The 22,202-nt window shown below is 41.3% G+C and overlaps 2 protein-coding genes and 1 pseudogene across 3 annotated transcripts; 1 reads left to right on the top strand and 2 right to left on the bottom strand.

Moving 5' to 3' along the window:
- Positions 1-1,407: 1,407 nt before the first annotated feature.
- On the bottom strand, positions 1,408-2,273 carry LOC113462416 (annotated as a pseudogene).
- On the bottom strand, positions 1,408-4,224 carry LOC103702184 (probable dolichyl pyrophosphate Man9GlcNAc2 alpha-1,3-glucosyltransferase). Of its 2 annotated transcripts, none has more exons than XR_005510955.1 (5): positions 3,830-4,222; positions 3,419-3,523; positions 3,228-3,308; positions 1,656-2,710; positions 1,408-1,573 (listed from the first exon to the last, which is right to left on the bottom strand). XR_005510955.1 is itself a non-coding variant. In XM_039124454.1 (5 exons), exons 1-5 carry the CDS (start codon positions 3,932-3,934, stop codon positions 2,446-2,448), a joined length of 456 nt encoding a protein of 151 aa, XP_038980382.1. In that variant the 5' UTR covers positions 3,935-4,224; the 3' UTR covers positions 2,042-2,445. The 2 variants fall into 2 exon arrangements, 1 of the variants encoding a protein (XP_038980382.1); XM_039124454.1 differs by lacking the exon at positions 1,408-1,573 and having other exon boundaries at positions 2,042-2,448; positions 2,549-2,710; positions 3,830-4,224.
- Positions 4,225-8,033: 3,809 nt separating this feature from the next.
- On the top strand, positions 8,034-10,639 carry LOC103702183 (L-ascorbate oxidase homolog). The gene is made up of 3 exons (XM_008784514.3): positions 8,034-8,450; positions 8,560-9,672; positions 9,848-10,639. Exons 1-3 carry the CDS (start codon positions 8,209-8,211, stop codon positions 10,143-10,145), a joined length of 1,653 nt encoding a protein of 550 aa, XP_008782736.2. The 5' UTR covers positions 8,034-8,208; the 3' UTR covers positions 10,146-10,639.
- The last annotated feature ends 11,563 nt before the right edge of the window (positions 10,640-22,202 follow it).

Below are 22,202 nucleotides of genomic sequence, written 5' to 3' on the forward strand. Positions count from 1 at the left end.
CTAAACCCTACTCAGTTCCCTTCTGCAGATGGTATTACATCAATTACAACATGACTTGCACAGGATGGAACATAAACAATCTTTTCCTGAATTATTATTCCTAATCAATGATAGGTAAATTTACCTGAAGAAAATGTCAACATTAACAACTTTTGCTTCTCATTCAAGGCCAAGCTTTACTTGAGAAAAATATGAGGGTTAAAAGTCTATGAACAAGCACTGGAAGCAGAGAAGCATGAACTTGCCAATAAAAACGGTTGCCAGAAACCTTTCGTATTGCATGAGCATGAGAGAACTACCTTAGTGCTATTTCTATCCTCAAGATAGTCCTCATCTTTCTGGAAGACGTTATAACTGAACACCGTCAAGCAGAATCATCTCACAGTTATTAATTAGAACTGATAAAAGCCAAAACACATACATTTTACTGGCAAGTAGGTGCAAATATAATTTTCATATTTCCAATATTTCTACCGAGGTGCCATGAGCAATTCATGTTGATTTCATCATTCAGGGGATTTACTGAAAATATCTGTCCTCCTTTCTCTTTCTTTTTTTGTTCCTTTTTTTTGGGGGGGTGGGGAGGGGGGGGGGAGGGTGTGTGACGATTGGAAAGAGCTACCATGGCATTGTTCGATAGTTAATTCGATATGCTGCTTGAATCCATCTTCCAAGGATATGAGATAAATGGTACTTCACTGCAAACTGTAATCTCATGTATTGGAAATTTTAAATTTACATAACAGCATCAATACAAATTTCCCGTTCTGACAATGACAGAACCAAATGTCCCACCACTTAAGCCAATCTAAGAAAACAAATAGGCATATAACATTTTGGACTACATCACCCAATAATCTAGCATGTATATAGAATGCGTAGAATGGCAGTAGGTCAATTCTGGATTTCACTTCATTGACCTGTGCTAAAACTGTGGCCAAAGAAAGCACATGATCTAAGGAGCTGATTTTTTTTGAACCTTATCAAACAGCACAGTAGTGCAAAAAATACGAAGGACTAACAAAGAACTAGTGTATTTCTTAAACATTTAGCTTCTAAGTTCTTGAGGGTGGGACTTGGCACAATGGTGAGGTTGCTCCGCCGTGACATGGGTGTCAAAGGTTTAAAACACAGAGATAGCCTCTCCGCACTTAGGATGACGCAACACACATCTAACCCTCCCCAAACCCTACAATAGCGGATGCCTCGTGTACTAGGATACTTTTTTTATTTAGCTTCTAAATTCTTGGCTATTGAATTTCATTTCCATTGCATGCACTATGGATTGCAAAATTGCTATCTGAATCTGCAGTCTTTGCAAGATAATTAACAAAGAGTAATAGAAGTGGGTATTGTGGGAAAAGAACAAAAATAGTGCACAAGGACAACTTATTTCAAGTAAAAAGGAACTTTTAAAATCAAACACATGCATATTAGTTTCAATCATTTCAAAGAAGATCGAGTCCATTCATAGTGAAAAATAACAGCTACATATAACTTTTGCTTAAATTTCAGGATCAAAGAAACTTTTGCCTCTGTCTGTCCAAGTAGAGCAGTCCAATAACATCCATTGCTTGGTATTAGAGTTAAAAGTTAAGATCACAAACTGAGAGAAGCAAAGAAACATAATCATGGCCTCAAAGAGGAAAGGATACTTTTCTCGCGGCTGCAGACTTAAGTAAATGACATGAAGCATAAAGGAGCACAACATCGGCAAGGTCACAAGTGCACTCTTTGTAACAGAGATACTGTATGCTCTCATCCCACTTCTACCATCAGGTGAGTAGAAAATAAAACCAACGAGAGCAAGAACTGAAGTGTATTGCAATATCAAACGATCACGACAAAGAAGAGGCTCTTGTAGTGCTAAAAGGCTTGCAGGTAAAATAGGCAGCAGAATTGACTTCTCATGCACTATTTCAGTTCCCAACACGCAAAATGAAAATTAAGTATCAAAAACTTTCATTAACATGATATCAAGATGTGACTGACTATAGAGAAAGCTAAAAAAAATCAATGCTTGAGGAACATACCTTGGTAAGAGAAGAGGTAGAAAGAAAATGAACTATTAAGCAAAGCATAAAGAAAACCACCTCACTTGGAGCCTTTACTTGCTCAACAAAGCAGGGCAGGAAGGCTGAGACAGTGGTGACGAAACTAAGAAACTTCATTGACTGTATTGTGAAAAGTCTCTTCCACCTTATGAAAATTGAGGTGCCACACCAAAAGTTGGCAACATAATCCTCATATATTCCTCTCTCAAGGGGAGCTAGTCATGAAAGAACCGGTTTATGCTCATGAAAAGGACTAGTTTTAACTTCAATTTCTAGAGACAGGAAAAAAGTGGACCTCATGAAATTAGCCAGTTAAAACAACGAGTTTGAAACAGAAAGTCGAGGATGAGATACAAGCTGATTGTACTAATTCACATAACGAATCAAGAAGCTACTGCAAAACATGATTTCAGACCTTGATCAATCAAGAAGATAACCCAGATGATACATCAATCACTGATATTGTGAAGAGAAATAGGAACAAGGATTTTTACCTCCATCACCGCTTCCAGAGAATATAGATAAGGCCACCAGACAAGTGCAAATGTTCCCATGACCACAAAGCCTACTTTCATCACCTCAAAAATTGGATCATGATGCCTAAGGCATTTTCCCAGAAGATGGCTGAAAATGCTGGTGCAAAAGTATAAGCTCATCTGGAAACAGATGCATTGATATAATGAAAAAGCAAAACTAAACAATATGATAACCAACAAAAAATTAGTCACTTGTTAGTATAAGTAATTTCCAGCACACCTAGACATTTTTCATGATTCTTCTCTTACAGCAGTTGAATATGGCGCTAACTTAAAAACCTTGTAGGAAATGTTGTGGTCAAGGAAGAAAGGCTGGACTGTCTGGATACTTCACCTTGATATTAAATTGATCAAGCTGACTATGCAGGCAGCAGCATAAGTAGAAAAATAATATTGGTTTATGAAGTCCATAGTGAAATTTAATCTAAAAACCATTTCACATATTATCATATTTGCTTTTTAACAGTATCAAAGTTTCACCTTTCATTAGTCACTATGTTCAACCAACTTATCAGAGGAAACATTGTAAACAATCATCAGATCGATTAAATGCAGATTTAAGACCTTCAAAGATTGCCCCTTAAAAGAAAAGAAAAGAAAAGAAAAGAAAAGAACAGCTAGGAAATTCCGAAATGACCTGTTTGTGGTTGATTGCAAGACTGAAGAGGGCAGAAGCAGCAACCTCATTCCTTGACAGGATAGCAGCATTAATCCAAGGCTAATGCAATTATACGGACCAAAAAGCATAATGAGGGGAAAAAAACAAACAAACAAAAAACTAATAGAAACATCACTAAACAATGAAACAAACCACCACAAATATCTAACCTGGAAATGACCATGATCGATGAGGATCAAACAAGGTGTGAACAAAATCATAGCGAGCAGCCACGGTGCTGACCCTCCTTCTTTATCCACCTCATCAGCAGCTTCCTACATAAAAAACCCGAAAACCCAGCACAAATATTCGATCTTTACCACCCAGACCATGAAAGAAGCATAAAAATATCGAATCTTAATCCAAAAAAGAGCGAAAAGAAGGAGGAAAAGAAGAGGAAAAGGGGAAGAATAGATGGGAAATTGCGAGGCGGAGGACTCGAATCCGCGGGAGGAGGAGAGGGCGACGGCGGCGGGGAGCAAAGCGTTGAGGAGGAGGGCGTGAGCGAGGCTCTAGTAGGCGGTGAGAGGGGGATAGTCCAGGCCCCAGTAGCGAGGTCATTGGCGGATGTATTGCGTTACCACTCCGAGGCTGGGGTGTGGAGGGTATCCAGTCCCACTGCCCCTCGTAGTCGCCGTACTTGGGCGGCGTTCCCCCCGCCCCAACGAGACCATCACGCGCACCATGAGTGCGAATAGGGCCACCGCCACGGCGGTCGGAGCCGTCAGGGTCGTCGTCGACGTGGGGAATCCGGCTGCGCCGCCGCCGCCGCCGCCGCCGTCCTCTTCGCCATCTGCGGCGCCCGCTCCCTCTTCGGTAGATCCCGTTAATCCTCCTAGAAATCAGGAAGGGTTAAGGGCCGCTTGCCGTCTACCGACTCGCCGCAGTCCTTCCGCCCGCGGTTCTAGCTTTTCGTTTACGTTTCGGCATTTGTAGCTCTTCGACTTCAAGTTGGCGATGCATGGTCCGTTAGACCACATTGAACGCTTCTCAGGTCTTATGAAACGTGAATTAGATAGCCTCATTGCACTTTTTTTTATTTTGAATCGAGGTGTTTTAAATAATGCCACATTTGGGCAGCTACATGAATAAGAAGAAGTAAATTCAAATATACACCCTACTGTTGTTGATGGAAAAAATATTGGCCATCTTGACATCCGGTTGTTCCGACCTTCTTGACCTCGGCGTTGACCAAAATAAATGACTGCGGTATTAATCGATGTGCAGTCAATGTTACTCAGAAGTCATTGAATAAGTTGCAATTATAGTCTTGGCAATAGTTACATCAACACAACAGTAAAAATACGATTATTGCTATATACCAATTGTAAAAAACCGTTACCATGTGGTTAATACATGATTAGCCATTATCGTACAATTATAGCATTTCTTGATAAATTAGGTAACATACATTGCTGTCATTCTAGATATAGGATGACAGGGAGACTCTCAGATAGGTATTCTTAAGCTCCCTTTTTTTTTCTTCCCTAAAGCACATTTCTTTCCTCTTTTCCTAAAGCATTCTTCTATACTCAAACTCTTCCTCTCTCTCTCTCCTATTATTACTCCCTAAATCTCTACTAACTTAAGTATCTAATGGTTTCTATCGAAAACTTTTCAACAAGTGAACTTATTTGCAGATCAATCTCGCCTTCTTCTTCGATTTCGGCCGATCTCGGCATACCTCAGTTTTAGCCGACTTTGTCGTACCTCGGTTTTAGTTGATCTCAGCATATCTTGGGCGGATTGGTTGGTGCCACTAGATATAGACCTTTGGCACTTGTCAAAAAAACAAGGATGCTGAATTGCTAATCTGGGCTTAGCCAGATTTTTAAATTTTGTATGATATTAGATCTCGACCATTGTAATGTAGATTTTTGGAGATGGACTTTTATGTTTGCATTTGTGCTTTAAGATCGCGCAGTCATTGTTATTAGCCTCCATGCACATAAGAAAACAACTCCTTTCTATTTTATTATATATATATTTTTAAAAAATATATTATTATCTGAAAAGGGGAAACGTTATATGAGACTAAAGGGAGGGTGTTATTTATCACGTTCCCTTCAAACGATTCCAATCAATTTAAAAGAAGGCACCTTTCTAAAAGATGTTATACGTAAAAGTCCAACACTCGTTGAGAAAATGTTCATCGAGAAAAACCAACCATTTGGGAAAATAACTAGTGATAGGTAATATAAAAATATTTTTATATTTTGAATTAAATTTAAAATACCAAAAATTAATTCTTTTCTATTTAAAATATAATATAAAATAATAACAATAATAGATACAAGAGTTGCATTATCATGTCATGCATAGAAGAAAATATCATTCGATGTATATCTTCAATAATTATAATTATTGAAAAGCCTGATTGAAATCACTTTTAAGCTTGACTTAATATCAGGTACTCACCATAGAATCAGAAATAACATACATAACACTAGTCAATTTTAGAGAGAGCTTATTTAGATCTCGCTTAGCACTTCTAATGGTCATGTACTTGTCCTGATTTCATGAACAACCTCAGGAGTAAATCTTAAACTCTTGGCACCACTTAAACATCCATATAGATGAAGTTCTAAATGTATCCCCATTGTGTATATATAATTTTTTTTTATAAAAATTTTGAGCTTCATAAACAGCATTGCTCAATCTCATTTCCATAATGATGAGCACTCATTGACTTTCATAAGCCTTATATAACAATATCAGTGTTACATCAATCACTTACAACTAACTTGTTCTTACCCATTAAATAAAATACTAGATATATCTAGGCACAGGTTGGGTTTCCATCATCGACGGCCACTTAATGAATGGTTTTGGTCCCATCTCGTTTGATATCTTTTTGTTCACTCTCTTTAGAGTCTTTTAATGAAAGGATCTTACTTGACTTCACATATATAACAGTAATCATTCCATTTTCAATTGCTTTCCTTGCATGACAATGTTTTAGACTTATATATCTAGACCTACTATTCTATATTTTACTATAAGCTCTTGATACATGGCTAATATATCACAATAAATTAGATATTGCGGCATAGATTAAGACCATAATATTATATCTAATAAATCTTTCAACCATTTTGCCACTTTGCTGGTACCAGCCAAAGCAATGAACTTGGATTTTATTATATGAGTGCCATATATAAGATTATTTCTTGGATGACCAAGAAATTGCTTCACCTCCTAGGATAAAAATCTATACACTGGCAGAACAACTATCTTCTGTACTTATAATCCAACTGGGATCGGTATATCATTCTAATACAACTGAAACTCATTATAAAACAATCAAAGTACAATAGTCCTTTTAAGATATCCAAGGATTTTATTAATAGGCTTCCAATAATCCCCATCAGAGTTCTACGTAATCTACATATTGCAAAAACAGTATTTGGTCAACAATCCACAATATACGTTCAATTACCAACAATACTAGAATACTCTATTTGAACAATTGCTCTATCAAAATTTTTTATCTAATTTAATACTCAAATCATAAGAAGAAACTTTTTTCCTTTAAAAGGATGATGCTTGAACTTTAAAAGTATTTTCTCAATATAATATTATTGGCATAAAGCATATCATCTACTATGTTTCGTAACTTTAATAACTAATGCAGTATCTACTTCTCCCAAATCTTTTATTCTGAAAATAGAAGATATTTTTTGGTTAGTTCTAAAAATTAACATATCATCAACATATAAGCAAATGATTACAATTTAATCACTAGTAATTTTAGAATAAATACATTTATCAATATCATTATAAAACCCTTTGAAAGTATAATAGAATCAAAATTTTCATGCCTTTATTTTTGTGTCTACTTAAGACTATGCAATGATTTAATTAATTTATATACATTTTCCTCATTACTAGTATGACAAAACTCTCAAGTTGTTAATATACGAAATAACACTTTTCTAAAGTATATCATACGTGAAATTTCCATCCAGAAACACCAAATGAGAAATATCTATTCAGGAAACCAACCATTAATTTGAATAATTAACCAGCAGTAGGAAAATAAATTACTGGTTTAAAATGAATAAACTAGTATAAAAATATCTTATTATACTTAAATTACCAAAAATAAGTGTGAAATTCGTAGGAGTTGCTTGTCTAGGCTAAGGAATTTATGTTTTTTTAAAAAAATACAAGGAAAAAAGAATCAAGTTTTCTATTCGGCTGATGACATTTTCAATATTCATGTTCGTCTTCTTATACATATGCACTGTCTGGAAGGACTCCATCTCTCTGATCAATCTACAAGTCTCACAAATCAACAGGTGACCATCCCCAAAGTGATTCACTCCCCATATCCAGTCGATCACTATGAAGGAGTCTCCCCCAAGATGTACCCTATCTGGGAATTTTTCTTTGCAATTCGTTTTTCGCAAGAAAGTTTGTTTTAAACCTCGAAATATTCAACGCTCTCAAATCCGTAGGGAAGTGGTCGAGAGTACTGGTTAGAAACACCGCACCCGACACAGGAAGAACAGGTGTAGTCGTCTGGAGGACTAACACGAAGAAGGAACAGAGCAGCGACCCCTTCTCTCTCCGCCCTCCTCGTTCTCCCTCCCCCAAATGGATAAAAACCGTTGGGAGTGAAAGAACGCCAAGCGCGGAGAACGAGCGAAGGAAGGCAACGCTTTGAACGGGCATGTGGCCCAAACTCCTCCACGACCCTCCTCTTTTCTATTCTCTATAGGACTCGGAGTCGCCGCTTGTGTTATAAATTAAGGAGTCAGCGCCAAGCCAAGATCTAAAGACGGAGCCAAGCTCTCCGGTGGCCTCTCTCTTCTTCCATATCCCTCCTCTATGACCTAATTCTCCTCTTCCTCTCCCCCTCCCATCCCCAAACTCAAAACTAAAATAGAGGCCATATCGTTTCTATCTTATATAGAGTAGGTATAAAAGAAGAGAACAGTAGAAGACAAGAGGAGAGATGTCACGGGTCGCGCTCGTCGTGCTGCTAGCCCTCCTCGGCCTCTCGACGGTCCAGGCCGAGGACCCGTACCTCTTCTTCGAATGGAACGTCACCTACGGCACCATCTCCCCTCTCGGCGTTCCCCAGCAGGTCATCCTCATCAACAACCAGTTCCCCGGTCCCGAAATCAACTGCACTTCCAACAACAACATCATCGTTAATGTCTTCAACAATCTCGACGAACCCTTCCTCCTCTCATGGTTTGTTAGCTCGCTCTCTCTCTCTCTGTCTCTTCAACACAAGAACAACAAACAACACTTGCATGCTTGCACGATTTGAATGAATCTTGTTATCATTTTTGCATGGCAGGAATGGCATTCAGCACAGGAAGAACTCGTGGATGGACGGGATGCCGGGGACGAACTGCCCCATAATGCCGGGCAAGAACTGGACGTACCACTTCCAGCCCAAGGACCAGATCGGGAGCTTCTTCTACTTCCCGTCCATCGGCATGCAGAAGGCGGCCGGCGGCATGGGCATGATCCGCGTGCACAGCCGGCTCCTCATCCCGGTCCCCTACGCCGACCCGGCCGACGAGTTCAACATCCTGGCCGGCGACTGGTACACCAAGAGCCACAAGGTGCTGGCGGGCCGGCTCGACAGCGGCCGCAGCATCGGCCGCCCCGCTGGCGTCCTCATCAATGGAAAACACGGCAAGGACGCCTCCGGCAAGGACGAGCCGCCGATGTTCACCATGGAGGCCGGCAAGACCTACCGCTTCCGTGTCTGCAACATCGGCATCAAGGACTCCCTCAACTTCCGTATCCAGAAGCACTCGCTGAGGCTAGTCGAGATGGAGGGCTCCCACGTCGTGCAGAACACATACGACTCGTTGGACCTCCACATCGGCCAGTGCTTCTCCGTGTTCGTCACCGCCGACCAGCAGCCCGGCGACTACTACATCCTCATGTCCACCCGCTTCACCAAGTACAGCTGCGGTGGCAGCGCAATCGTCCGCTACGCCGGCTCCAACGCCCCGCCATCCAAGGACCTGCCGCCGGCTCCCTCCGGCTGGGCCTGGTCCTTCAACCAGTGGCGTTCCTTCCGCTGGAACCTCACCGCCAGCGCCGCCCGCCCCAACCCCCAGGGCTCCTACCACTATGGCCAGATCAACATCACCCGCACCATCAAGCTCCGCGGCGGCACCGGCCTCGTCAACGGCAAGCGCCGCTACGCGATCAATGGCGTCTCCCATGAGAACCCCGTCACCCCGCTCAAGCTGTCGGAGTACTACGGCATCACTGACAAGGAGTTCAAGTACAGCATCGTCGGGGACGAGCCACCGAACGGCAAAAGTCTCATCACCATTGCACCCAACGTCATCAACTGCACCTTCCGGACCTTCATCGAGATTATCCTAGAGAACCCTGAGAGAAGCATCCATGCTTATCACCTTGATGGCTATGCCTTCTTCCCGGCTGGGTAAGTTTGCCTCCTTCCTTCTTTCCTATATCATGTCATGTCATGTCATGTCATGTCATGCCGTGCTAATCACACCTCGAGACTTGAAGAGTTAGAACCAGCGCATGCACGCATGACGCAGTATGCATGATCAGTTTGCATCGGTACTTAAATCTTTGATGCAATGTTGGTGCAGAATGGGACATGGCGAATGGACCCCCGAGAAAAGAGTAACCTACAACCTTCTTGATGCAGCGAGCCGGCACACAGTTCAGGTGTACCCGAAGTCGTGGTCGGCGATAATGCTCACGTTCGACAATGCCGGAATGTGGAACCTGAGGACGTTGGTCTGGGACAAGCAATACCTAGGGCAGCAGCTCTACATCAGCGTGGCCTCGCCGGCGAGGTCATTGAGGGACGAGTATAACATGCCAGAGAACGCCCTGCACTGCGGTAACGTCGTCAACCTGCCAAAGCCCGCGCCTTACACTTAAACGCCGGTTCTCGCTGATTACCGTCCATGGCACCTGATCCTTCCTTTGCTATCAGGGGGTGGGAGGGGAAGGGATTACTGAAGTGATACTAGTAGTAGTCCGAGAGAGAGAGAAAGAGAGGGGGTACGTGGAGGGGTAGAATGCGATCAAAGAGAGTTTAGAGGGTGGACGAATAAGCGGCGCGTTCAGGGCCGACGTCTTGTCTAAGTTGGCCGGTCGTGTTAATGCTATCAACGCTCTCCCAAGCTTATAGAAGACTTTTTTTATTTTTTGTACTTAATTGTCGAGGCTAACCTTTCATTACTGTCACCCTTTCTGCAAAACTTTGCTTCAGTGGGTGGTTAACCTCCTTTAAGTCTTTCATTTTTAATTCCTTCTCTCGGAAGATAGATTGTCCTGCTCGTAGTAACAAAGTTATGTCAATCTAATCAGCTTTGTAAGATTTCGGTAGATGAATCTTTGTGTTGATTAATCCACTGGCTGTTTTAGTTCAAGTAGTGCGAACATTACATTACAGTACAGGGCCAGAAAGTACATCTGCTGCATCTACATTGTGAGAGATTAAAAAACCAAAATATCAGAGATGTAATTAATTATCCTGCAATATGATCCAATTGACATTTGTGCCTTGGCGAATAAAGCTCCAATAGTGGCCAATAATCCGCAAAAGCAAGAACAAATTTAGCAGGCAGCAACAAAGAAGAAAAGCATGAGTAGAAGATCTGAAAGACAACAGAGAAGTAGAGCTCTGAAAGTGTTTTCTGCAGCTTCTAGAGCAACTGGAGCCCAATGCTATTATATTAACCTTTAGCATAACTATTGTCAATTTAGCCAATGATAGGACACATCTGTTCATTAATTTCCAGACTTGGAATAAAACTTCCCTTTCAGAGCTGCCATCGGAGCATGCCACCAACGTAGAAATAGTCACCGACAGAAAGATATTCAACTGATGCTGGAAGACTAGCATTCTCAGAAAGACCTCAGAGCGTAGCACATTTGCAGGGAAGGGAACAGTAAACATGTGTCGGCTTGGAGTACAGCGCAAGTTGACGAGGACAGGTGCTGCATGCTTTCCCGATGTTTATCTGATTGTCCAATGAAATATTTCATATTCTGATAAGACGAGGACATAATAATAGAGTTTCCTATGGCTTGATCTTGTTTTATGAATGGTTACTTTGGTAGGATGCAAAATAATACCAAGCTATGATTTCTTTTGTTGCTAGATTGACGATTTGCACAGTGCTAGAGAACAAAGGGAGAAATAGATCAATCAGCCACTTACATGATGCTGAGTTGAGTGAGATTTCGGCATACTTCGTTAAGAGCCTTTGGCTTCGAACACATACCAATTGTGATGCTCTTATGTTGCATATTGTTTGAACTACTCCTGCAGGCCTAATTACTGTATATGACGCTTTTCTGGTTTGTCTTTGTTGCCAATGCAGAGTTGAGGCTGATATTATTCAAAAAAAATAAAGAAAACAAATAATTATTGTGAATGTGGAATGCATACCATGCTCGTTGGTAGCACAAGTGGCCTGCTCAATCAACACTCGGAACACACCCTTATAGCCGGCAATGTATACATTATTAAAGCAAGCTAATGGTTTTCGTGTCACTGAATTGATCTCATGCTGAAAGTGAAAAATTTTAAGAATGCCTCCAAAAATCTAATTAAGTAGCTGATGTAGGAACATCTATAAAGAGGATCATGAACCAATAATGAAAGGAAGCATACCTGGATCCATGAGTAATCTGCACAACTACAGTCCTCGTTTCTCCCTCTTGACCCTGCGTTAATGACACCCCCTGATGGTTGGTTCTGTGTCGATCAATAGGCAGAGGGTGAGACACATAAGCCTTATCCTTCCATCAAGGATTAAGGGAGTTTCCACTTCTCTAGGAGTCAGTTACGGGATTCATTCTGTAACTGACCACGTTGTGGTCATGTGGGTCAAAACCCAACATTCTCCCACTTGGCCCATATGACCATACTTTAGTTAGAATGATATAAACATTAGGCGCGCATCATTCTAATCCACAGTCAGTTGGGTCATCATAATACCATAATTAAACAACTTACTAATGCGAGTCAAGGCGGTTCCACATCAACATAATGACATAGTTCCTTCCAAGTACTACAACACTAGCAAATTATTTAACCACAGTCCATAAATGAGAAGTATCTTTAATGGTCAAACATTATGTCTTTGTCAGAGACAATTCCTGTAATCATACATTCAAAACCATACATGTACATATATTTGAAGAACAGGAAAATCAGAAACATAATCAATTATATCTAAGTGTCAAAGAAATAAACATAATACAATCCTTGTGGAGTGATTGATTAAAACCCCATTTGATTTTGATGAGCTCAAAGCATTTGAGTATATCTTGTGATTACTAATGAATTCAATTGAGTGTTTCAGTGAAAATCCTGTCCAAGTGTTTCTAGACTTGGTTCATAGTATTTTGGATAAGTTAAGAAGTCTGCATGAACCAATGTCTGAGACTCGAGTCGACTCCCGAGTATCACGAGTCGACTCCAAGCGTATCAAGTTCACTGGCACGAGCTCGAGTCGACTCCAGATCAGTACGAGTCGACTCCGACTGAGAACAGACAGAAGGACAGAAAGCTTCAACTCAGAGACTGTCAACGAGTCGACTCCCGAAGTGCGCGAGTCGACTCCAATGTTCAACGAGTCGACTCCATGGTAGTAAGAGTCGACTCCAAGAGAAACACAAAGAAAAGTCAGAAAGCAGTTTTCGGACTCTGAGATTCGAGTCGACTCCCGCATTGCACGAGTCGACTCCGAGACTCCGCGACCATCAACAGACAGAAGACCAAGTTACTGCCTCTGAGATTCGAGTCGACTCACAGACAGCTCGAGTCGACTCCGAGACAAGCTTCACGTCAAAAGGCAGAAGACCAACTTTCGGAAACTGAGAGCCGAGTTGACTCCAAGGAAGTTCGAGTCGACTCCAAGACTGGATGAGCCAAAAGACAGAGAAACGGGAGTTCGGGCTCTGAGATTTGAGTCGACTCCCAGGACAGTCGAGTCGACTCGAGTGGACAAAATTCAAAATTGGATCCACGGACTTCAGTGGATGAGCCGACTCCAAAATTGCCAGGTCAGCTCCAGAAGTTGGCGAGTCGACTCCAGGTCAAGACGAGTCGACTCCCAGTCAAGACGGCAACTTTAATTCAAATTTGGAACAGTTGCCGAGTCGACTCCGGAAAAGCGTGAGTCGACTCCTGCTACAGCCGAGTCGACTCCTGATCGCGCGAGTCGACTCTAACCCACCAACGGTCATATTGTCAGGCTGCGCAGAGTGTGCAGAACGGCCAGAAAAAGCAGAGTAACGGCTAGTTTCCGTGGGGGTTGGCTTAAATAGCCACAGAGGACTGTAGCAAGGCAGAGAACAGATATTCCACTCCAAGCATTCAAGTTTTCAAGCTCTCCAAGTGCTCTTAAACGAAAAAGGGGAGATCTGCATTTACTGCTCCAACAACTTCTTCCCAACAAAAAAAGCTTCCTCCTCCTGCATTCAAGTCGACCACTCTTTCGAGAGGAGACCGGAGTTCCAGAAGCCATACCTCTTCACCAGCTTAAAAGCGTTTGAGGGCTTCTAACTCCTTTACGATTATATTGTTTTAAATCTGCTTTTTGAGAAGCTATTTTCTGTTTTCTTCTATCTCTTGTATTTACTTGATTCAATCGGGGGATTGAATCAAGAGGTTTAAGGTTGGTTGGTGAGCCAAGTTAAAACCAACGTGTGTAAGGGTTTGATTGTGAGCCCGGGAAAACAATCGGGGTTGGTTCTAGTCGGTGAGCCTGGAAAAACCGACCGAGTTCGTTGTGAGCTCGTAAAACAACAAGTTTGGTTGTGAGCTTGCAAAACAACCGGCTGTAATCCAAGGGGGTTATAGTGAAATTCCCAAGTGAGACTTGGGGAGTGGACGTAGGAGCAAGGGTTAGCTCCGAACCACTATAAAACTTTGTGTTTGTAGTGCATTGTCTCTCATCTTCTTCCCCGCACATTACTCACAGCACTAGGCCTTAATTAAATAACTTGCTATAGTTTTTAATTAATCATCCACAAAGTTTTAATTAGTCAAATTATTTTAAAAACCCAATTCACCCCCCACCCTCTTGGGTTGTCTATCTGGGCAACAAGTGGTATCAGAGCCAAAAACTCTTCCACTCAAGAGTTAAAAGATCAAAATGACAACCCCATTTGGATCTTCTCACATTGAGGGTCAGTCCACCCAAAGACCCCCTTTCTTCAATGGATCTGACTACTCATACTGGAAGGCTAGGATGAGAATATTCATCCAAGCCCAAGACTATGAGATGTGGTCCATTGTAGTAAATGGGCCATACATCCCATCCATTTACATAGATGGTGTTAAGGTACCTAAACTAGAAATGGACTGGGATGAACATGACATGAGGAAGGCACAATTAAACTCTAAAGCAATGAATGTCTTCTATTGTGCCTTAGACCGTAATGAATTCAATAGGATTTTAACTTGTAATTCAGCAAAAGAAATTTGGGACAGACTTGAAGTGACCCATGAGGGCACGAATCAAGTCAAGGAATCCAAAATAAACATCTTGGTTCATAAATATGAACTATTTAAAATGGATTCAAATGAAACAATCACATCCATATTCACTAGGTTTACTGATATTGTCAATGGTCTAAAAAGCCTTGGCAAGAACTATACTAACAGTGAGCTTGTCAGAAAAATCCTTCGGTGTCTACCAAGGTCGTGGGAAGCTAAAGTGACAGCAATCCAAGAAGCCAAGGACTTGAACAAGCTACCACTTGAGGAGCTTCTTGAATCCCTCATGACGCACGAGCTCACCATGAAACAACACAACGAGGAAGAGTCCTCCCATAAGAAAAAGGTAATAGCCCTTAAATCTACTTCTTCTAACAAGGACTTGTCTTGCAGCAGCAGCAGTGAAGAAGAAGAAGACGAGGAAGATGGTGGTGAGGCTCTTCTTGTGCGCAAGTTCAAGAAATTCATCAACCACAAGAAGTCCTATCATCAAAGGAGAGGCCCCTCAAATTCCTACCGCAAAGACAAAGGTAAGGAAAGGGAAAATGAGGGGATTGGTTGTTACGAGTGCAAGAAGCCGGGTCACATAAGAGCGGAGTGCCCCTTACTGAAGAAGGGGAGTAAGTACAAGAAGAAAAAGGCACTTGTCACTACCCTATCGGACTCCGACTCATCATCCTCCTCATCAGATGAAGAACAAGAAGAGAAGGCCAATTTCTGCTTCATGGCCAACGAAAACGAGGTAACTTCCGATACGCATTTTGATTTTACATTTGATGAACTTTATGATGCGTTCAATGAATTAATGATTGAGTATAAGAATATAAATGTTAAAAACAGAGAACTAAAAGTAACTAACCAAACTTATATTCATAAGCATGATTCATTAATTAAGGATAAAGATAATCTTACCAAAGAAAATCTAGAACTTAAGACAAGCAACCAACTCTTAATTAAGAAGACTAACACCTTAACGAAAGATAATGAAAAACTAACTAAGGAACTTTCAGAACTTAAAAAATATAAACAAACCTTAGATAAGGATCTTACTAAAGAACTTAATGATCTAAAAGCCGAAAATCAAACACTAACTAAAGAACTTAACAAATACAAACCCTTAGTTGAAAGATTTACCTATAGTTCTGAAAAATTAAACATGATACTAAATAGTCAACGTGCAGTGTTTAATAAAGCCGGTTTAGGATATAAACCAAGGAATAAGCAAAAACTTCTTAGTAACTTCTTTGTTAAAGCTGGGGAAACAAAAACTAAGAAAATAACCTGCTTTTGTTGTGGTACAGTAGGCCATAAAGCAAATGTATGTAATTTTAGGAAAAGTAAAACTGAAAGAAAAATTAAAAGGGTATGGGTTCCAAAAGGAACCAACTTGACTAACCATGAAGGACCCAAGAAAACTTGGGTACCTAAGATGACATGATTTGCTTGTGTAGGAGTGTCTTGCAGCCAAGGTCAACAAAAATTGCTGGTATTTGGATAGTGGCTGCTCAAGGCACATGACGGGTGATAAAGACCAATTTTTCACCCTTGAAGCTAAGAAGGGAGGTGCTGTGACGTTTGGAGATAACAACCAAGGTCACATCATTGGTATTGGTAAAGTTCAAATCACCCCTTCTACTTTTATAGATAATGTTAGATATGTTGATGGTCTTAAGCATAACTTGTTAAGCGTCAGTCAATTATGTGATAAAGGATATGATGTTATGTTTAAACCATCACTATGTATTATAACAAATCCTAATGATAATAGCTTAGTTTTTAAAGGGATTAGACGTGAAAATGTATATGTTGTAGACCTAGAAGATCTTGCAAAACATAACCAATGTCTAGTTGTAAATGAAACTAAAGATAATGATGCTAGTTGGTTATGGCACCGTAAGTTAGGTCATGCAAGCATGGACACAATAACTAAATTAGTTAAAAGAGACTCCGTGATAGGTTTGCCAAAATTAAAATTTGAAAAGAACAAAATATGTGAAGCATGTCAATTTGGCAAACAATCTAGGAACTCTTTTAAATCCATAAAATGTGTCTCTACCTCTAGGCCTCTAGAATTATTACACATGGACCTATTTGGTCCAACTAGAACAACAAGTCAAGGTGGAAATAAATATGGTCTTGTTATAGTAGATGATTACTCCAGGTACACATGGGTCATGTTCCTAGCACATAAGGATCAAGCATTTTCTATGTTTAAAAAGTTCAATAAGGAAGTAACAAATGCTAGAGAGTCTTCAGTCATAGCCATTAGAAGTGACCATGGTACCGAATTCGAAAATCAATTATTTGACGAATTTTGTAGTAAAAAGGGGATAACCCATAATTTTTCTGCACCTAGGACACCACAACAAAATGGAGTTGTGGAAAGGAAAAATAGAACTCTAGAGGAAATGGCTAGAACGATGTTATGTGAAAGTAACCTCCCTAAGTACTTTTAGGGAGAAGCCATTAATACTTCCTGCCATATATTAAATAGAGTTTTATTAAGACCCATTATAAAGAAAACACCATATGAACTGTGGAAAAACAGAAAACCAAAGGTTAATTATCTTCATGTTTTTGGATGTAGGTGTTTTGTGCATAATAATGGGAAAGACAATCTAGGGAAATTTGACCCTAAATCTGATGAAGGAATATTCTTAGGTTATTCTACATCTAGTAAAGCCTATAGAGTATTTAATAAAAGAACCTTAGTCATAGAAGAATCTATACATGTAGTATTTGATGACTCTAGTGACATCTCCTCTAGTAAGAAAGTTAATTTTGATGATGATGTTGAAATACTTGAGGAAAAGATAGATGAGATGGGATTACAAGATGATAATCAAAAGTTGATTGAAGGAGAATCATCAAGCCAAGAGGCTATTGTGGATCATGGGCTAACAAAAGCTTGGAGGTATGCTCACGGGCATCCTAAGGAACTCATTCTAGATGATCCATCTCAACCGGTTAGGACTAGAGCTTCACTAAGAAATCTAAATAGCCATCTAGCTTTTGTTTCACACTTTGAGCCCAAACATATAGAAGAAGCCGAAAATGATGTAAATTGGATAAATGCAATGCAAGAAGAACTAAACCAATTTACTAGAAACAAAGTGTGGGATCTAGTAGAGAGGCCTTCTGAATATCCAATTATAGGTACAAAATGGATATATAAAAATAAGCTAAATGAAAATGGAATTGTTATAAGGAATAAGGCTAGACTAGTGGCAAAGGGTTATAATCAAGAAGAAAGCATAGATTTTGATGAAACCTTTGCTCCCGTAGCTAGACTTGAGGCTATTAGACTATTATTAGCATATGCATGCTCTAAGGATTTCAAACTATTTCAAATGGATGTAAAAAGTGCATTTTTAAATGGGTATATAAATGAGGAAGTGTATGTAGAACAACCTCCTGGTTTTGAAAATCATCAATACCCTAATCATGTGTATAAACTGAACAAAGCACTTTATGGACTAAAACAAGCACCTAGAGCTTGGTATGAGAGACTTAGTAAATTCCTATTAGAACATGAATTCTCTAGGGGAAATGTAGATACAACATTATTTCTGAAAAAGAAAAATAAGGATATGTTATTAGTACAGATTTATGTTGATGATATCATTTTCGGTGCTACTAACAATCGCCTCTGCGAGGAATTTGCTGATTTGATGCAGAGTGAATTTGAGATGAGCATGATAGGAGAGCTGAACTACTTCCTCGGGCTTCAAATCAAACAATCTGAAGGAGGCATCTTCATCAATCAAGCAAAATATATCAAGGAGATGCTCAAGAAGTTTGATATGGAGGGAAACAAGTCAATCAGCACCCCCATGAGCTCATCATGCAAGTTAGACCAAGATGAATCAGGTAAATCTGTAGATCAAAAACTTTATAGAGGTATGATAGGTTCTTTACTGTATCTTACTGCAAGTAGGCCTGATATTATGTTTAGTGTGTGCATGTGTGCTAGATATCAGGCTAATCCTAAAGAATCACACCTAGCTGCAGTTAAGAGAATCTTTAAATACTTAATTGGAACTAAGAACATAGGGCTGTGGTACTCTAAAGAATCTAGCCTAAACTTAATAGGGTACACAGATTCAGACTTCGCTGGATGTAAGCTTGATAGAAAAAGTACCAGCGGGTCCTGTCAATTTCTAGGAGAAAACCTAATCTCATGGTTTAGCAAGAAACAAAACTCGGTTGCATTATCCACTGCAGAAGCTGAATATGTTGCAGCCGGGAGTTGTTGTGCTCAAATCTTATGGATTAAACAACAATTAGAAGATTATGGCATTAAACAAGATAAAATCCCCATTAATTGTGATAATACAAGTGCCATAAATCTAACTAAAAATCCAATTCAACATTTAAGAACTAAACACATTGAGATAAGACATCACTTCATAAGAGATCATGTATTGAATGGTGATGTGTCACTCCAATTTGTTTGTACTGATAATCAATTAGCAGATATTTTTACAAAATCCCTAAGTGAAGAGAGGTTTAGTATGCTTAGGAGGGGATTAGGAGTGATTGATCCATCCTAGTGGGTTTTTCACTAGATTAATTGATTTTGATGATTAGAATGAGGTTAAAATAGAGTTTCTATGCAGTGATCATCAAATCAGTCCTTAATTAGGTGATTTTCCCTCATTTGGCACGATTATGGTATGGTTTTTAGGTGCGTGCCAAGGTTAGAGACGAGTCGAGTAAGTTTCAGAGCCGGCTCCTGAGGGGGAGTCGACTCGCGCATTTGCGGGAGTCGACTCGCAAAGTTGGTAGCTGAGGGGGAGTCGACTCGCACACTGTCGGGAGTCGACTCGCGCATATTCTGGAGTCGACTCGAGGTCGAGTCGACTCGCGACTCAGGGGAGTCGACTCGCAGTCGGGATCCGACTTTTTAACCCTAGGTTTGTCGTTTCGCAAACACTTTTCCTCAAGCCGCCACTGTTCACAAAGCCCTAGAGCCGACTCCTAGGTCATCCCCGATCGTCTCCAAGCCCTTTTCCCGTCGATTTTTCGCCGGACATTGAGTTTCCGTCCGTTCCTAGGTCATTTCCGGTCCGTCCCGAGCTTCCTCTGTCGGTCCTTCACCGTCCTCTAGGTATTTTTCTTCCCGTTTAGGTCAAGATGCCTCGTAAGACCGTCGTTAGGAAGAGGTCCCGTCCCGAGGCCGGTCCCGAGCGGCGCTCCAAGGCGCGGCACGATCCCGCGAGGGAACCACCTCCGGATCGTTCCCCGCCTAGGGTGGTTCTCGTTAGGCCGTTGGCCGGGAAGGCCGTCACCTCCGGGAGGTTTGTCGATTTCGACTATCTCTCCCGGGAGGGGTTCACCATAGGCGATAGGCTTAGAGCCCAGGGCCTAGAGTACTTCCTCACCTTGGACCTTCCCACCTATCCTGGCCTAGTTCAAGAGTTTTACAGTACCGTCCATCGGAGAGATGGAGGTATCGAGGGCACGGTAGTAGGTGTCCCGTTGCGTGTCACAGAGGACCTCATTGCCCATATCCTTCACCTTCCATTAGTAGGGGTGGCTCCCGCACACCCTGAGGATAGAGTTGCGGCCCTTACGGTCGTCTTAGGGCATCCACCTCAGTCCCCCCTAGATGAGGTATCTGCTAGCTCACTTCCTATTGAAGTGAGAATCCTTTTGAGCATTCTGTCCAGGTCCATCTTCCCTAAGACAGGGAGATTTGATTTTGTGAATGAGAGGGACTTAGCTATTATGTCTTATATCCTTCAGGACACCCCGATCAACTTCCCAAAGCTCATTTATAGGTATATGTGTGAGCCCCTAGATAGACCTAGGCTCTCACTCCCATACGGGATGTTATTCACTCTTCTTTTTAGGCAGTACGAGATTCCCATTCCTGAGAGGGAACCCTCTCGTGCCTTGCGATGGACTGATCGCTTATGTACGGGGACTATGCACAGGATGGGGTTTCGGAAGAGAGAAGGGATCTAGGTTAGGAAGTCCACTCTCACTGCTCAGACCACCAGACCATCACCCAGTCCTGAGCCAGATTCAGACTACCCAGACCTTCCAGACCATCCAGACCTCCCATCCACTCCTCCTGCTCCTACCACCTCTGCCGGACCTTCCTCCTCAGTTCCACCATCTATGGAGGTCCGTATTGATACAGAGCAGCTCCGGGAGCTGCGGCAGGAGATCGTCCGAGATCTGAGGGATGAGCTGCTTCGGGAGCTCCGAGGTGCGGTGCCTGCCCCCACTCCTGCACCCGTATCTTCTCAGTTGGTCCCTTCCTTGACAGCCGTGACTGACATGACGGCTCATGTACGGGAAGAGATCTACAATGTCCGGAGTTTGGTCCAGGCCCAGTTCCACAGCATGAGTGAGGTCACGAGCTCCACTCGACAGATGCGAGAGGAGATAGGTCGTGACATGCACACCACCACCGAGGGGGCCGAGCGCTTGGCGAATGTACTCATCGACAAGCTGGACGCACTTCAGACATCGGTGACTGGGCTTCAGGCGTCGGTGACAGAGCTCTCCACTACACACAGCAGAACCACCATGTCTATTATCACGCAGCTCGGACATGTGACAGATGCAGTCACCCTCCTCATGGAGCAGAGCCGATTGAGAGGAGGAGCACCATCCTCGAGAGGAGGTGCCACATCCTCCAGAGGAGGAGATGCATCCTCGAGAGGAGGAGCCACACCCTCCAGAGGAGGAGATGCATCCTCGAGAGGGGGAGCTTCATCCTCGAGGAGGACATAGATGTGTTTGAGTTGTGTTTTGTCTTGCTTTGCTTTACTTATTGTATTCTCACATGTATTCACATTCATATCAATACAATGAGTAGACATTTTATCTTCAATTATGTGCCATTTGATGATTGGTTGTGCCATTGATTGTGTGTGATTACCTCCTTTTTGGTATGATGACAAAAAGGGGGAGAAATATGTATAAAATATGTAAAAAGGGGAGAAATATGAAAAAATATGTAAAAGAAATCAATGGAAATAAATAAAAAGATAAACTCTTAATAACACACACAAATTTGTTCTAAGTGGATTCGGTACCTCGAGGCTCATTATCTCTCTTTTGGGGCTCCTAATGGAGTAATCTCCAGAATCTATTCAAGGGATATTCGGAGATTAGCTGAATCCTACTCAAGAACAAATTGACAGATTTTTCCTCTAAAAAGATAAAATTCAGTTCAAAAACTTCAAAGCATTAAAAGGAAATTCAGAGAATCAAAACATAGTTGAATGCATATGTTGAGGGGAAGAATCTGAATTTTAATCAAGCTAAATCATTAATGACATATAAGCCGAACAATTGATTGCATAATATGAAGGCTTATATAATTCCAAATGAAAGGGGGAGCTTTAACTCCGAAATTTAATGTTTCACTCCTTTCAAACTTGGATAAATTAAATTATCAGACATTTGAATTCATTTATGAATTTTACTTCATTGTTTTATGAGCAATTCATTTTACATAT

This window comes from Phoenix dactylifera, chromosome 3 (assembly GCF_009389715.1).
Source record: "Phoenix dactylifera cultivar Barhee BC4 chromosome 3, palm_55x_up_171113_PBpolish2nd_filt_p, whole genome shotgun sequence".
Lineage (NCBI taxonomy): Eukaryota > Viridiplantae > Streptophyta > Magnoliopsida > Arecales > Arecaceae > Phoenix > Phoenix dactylifera.

What these genes read in the sequence shown, in the direction of transcription:
- LOC103702183 (XM_008784514.3), top strand. Translation starts at nt 8,209, where the DNA reads ATGTCACGGGTCGCGCTCGTCGTGCTGCTAGCCCTCCTCGGCCTCTCG. An exon ending in GAACCCTTCCTCCTCTCATG is followed by an intron (nt 8,451 to 8,559) that starts GTTTGTTAGCTC and finishes TTTGCATGGCAG; the next exon opens with GAATGGCATTCAGCACAGGA. An exon ending in TATGCCTTCTTCCCGGCTGG is followed by an intron (nt 9,673 to 9,847) that starts GTAAGTTTGCCT and finishes ATGTTGGTGCAG; the next exon opens with AATGGGACATGGCGAATGGA.
- LOC103702184 (XM_039124454.1), bottom strand. Translation starts at nt 3,934, where the DNA reads ATGGTGCGCGTGATGGTCTCGTTGGGGCGGGGGGAACGCCGCCCAAGT. An exon ending in CACACCCCAGCCTCGGAGTG is followed by an intron (nt 3,524 to 3,829) that starts GTAACGCAATAC and finishes TTTTTTATGTAG; the next exon opens with GAAGCTGCTGATGAGGTGGA. An exon ending in TTGCAATCAACCACAAACAG is followed by an intron (nt 2,711 to 3,227) that starts GTCATTTCGGAA and finishes ATCTGTTTCCAG; the next exon opens with ATGAGCTTATACTTTTGCAC.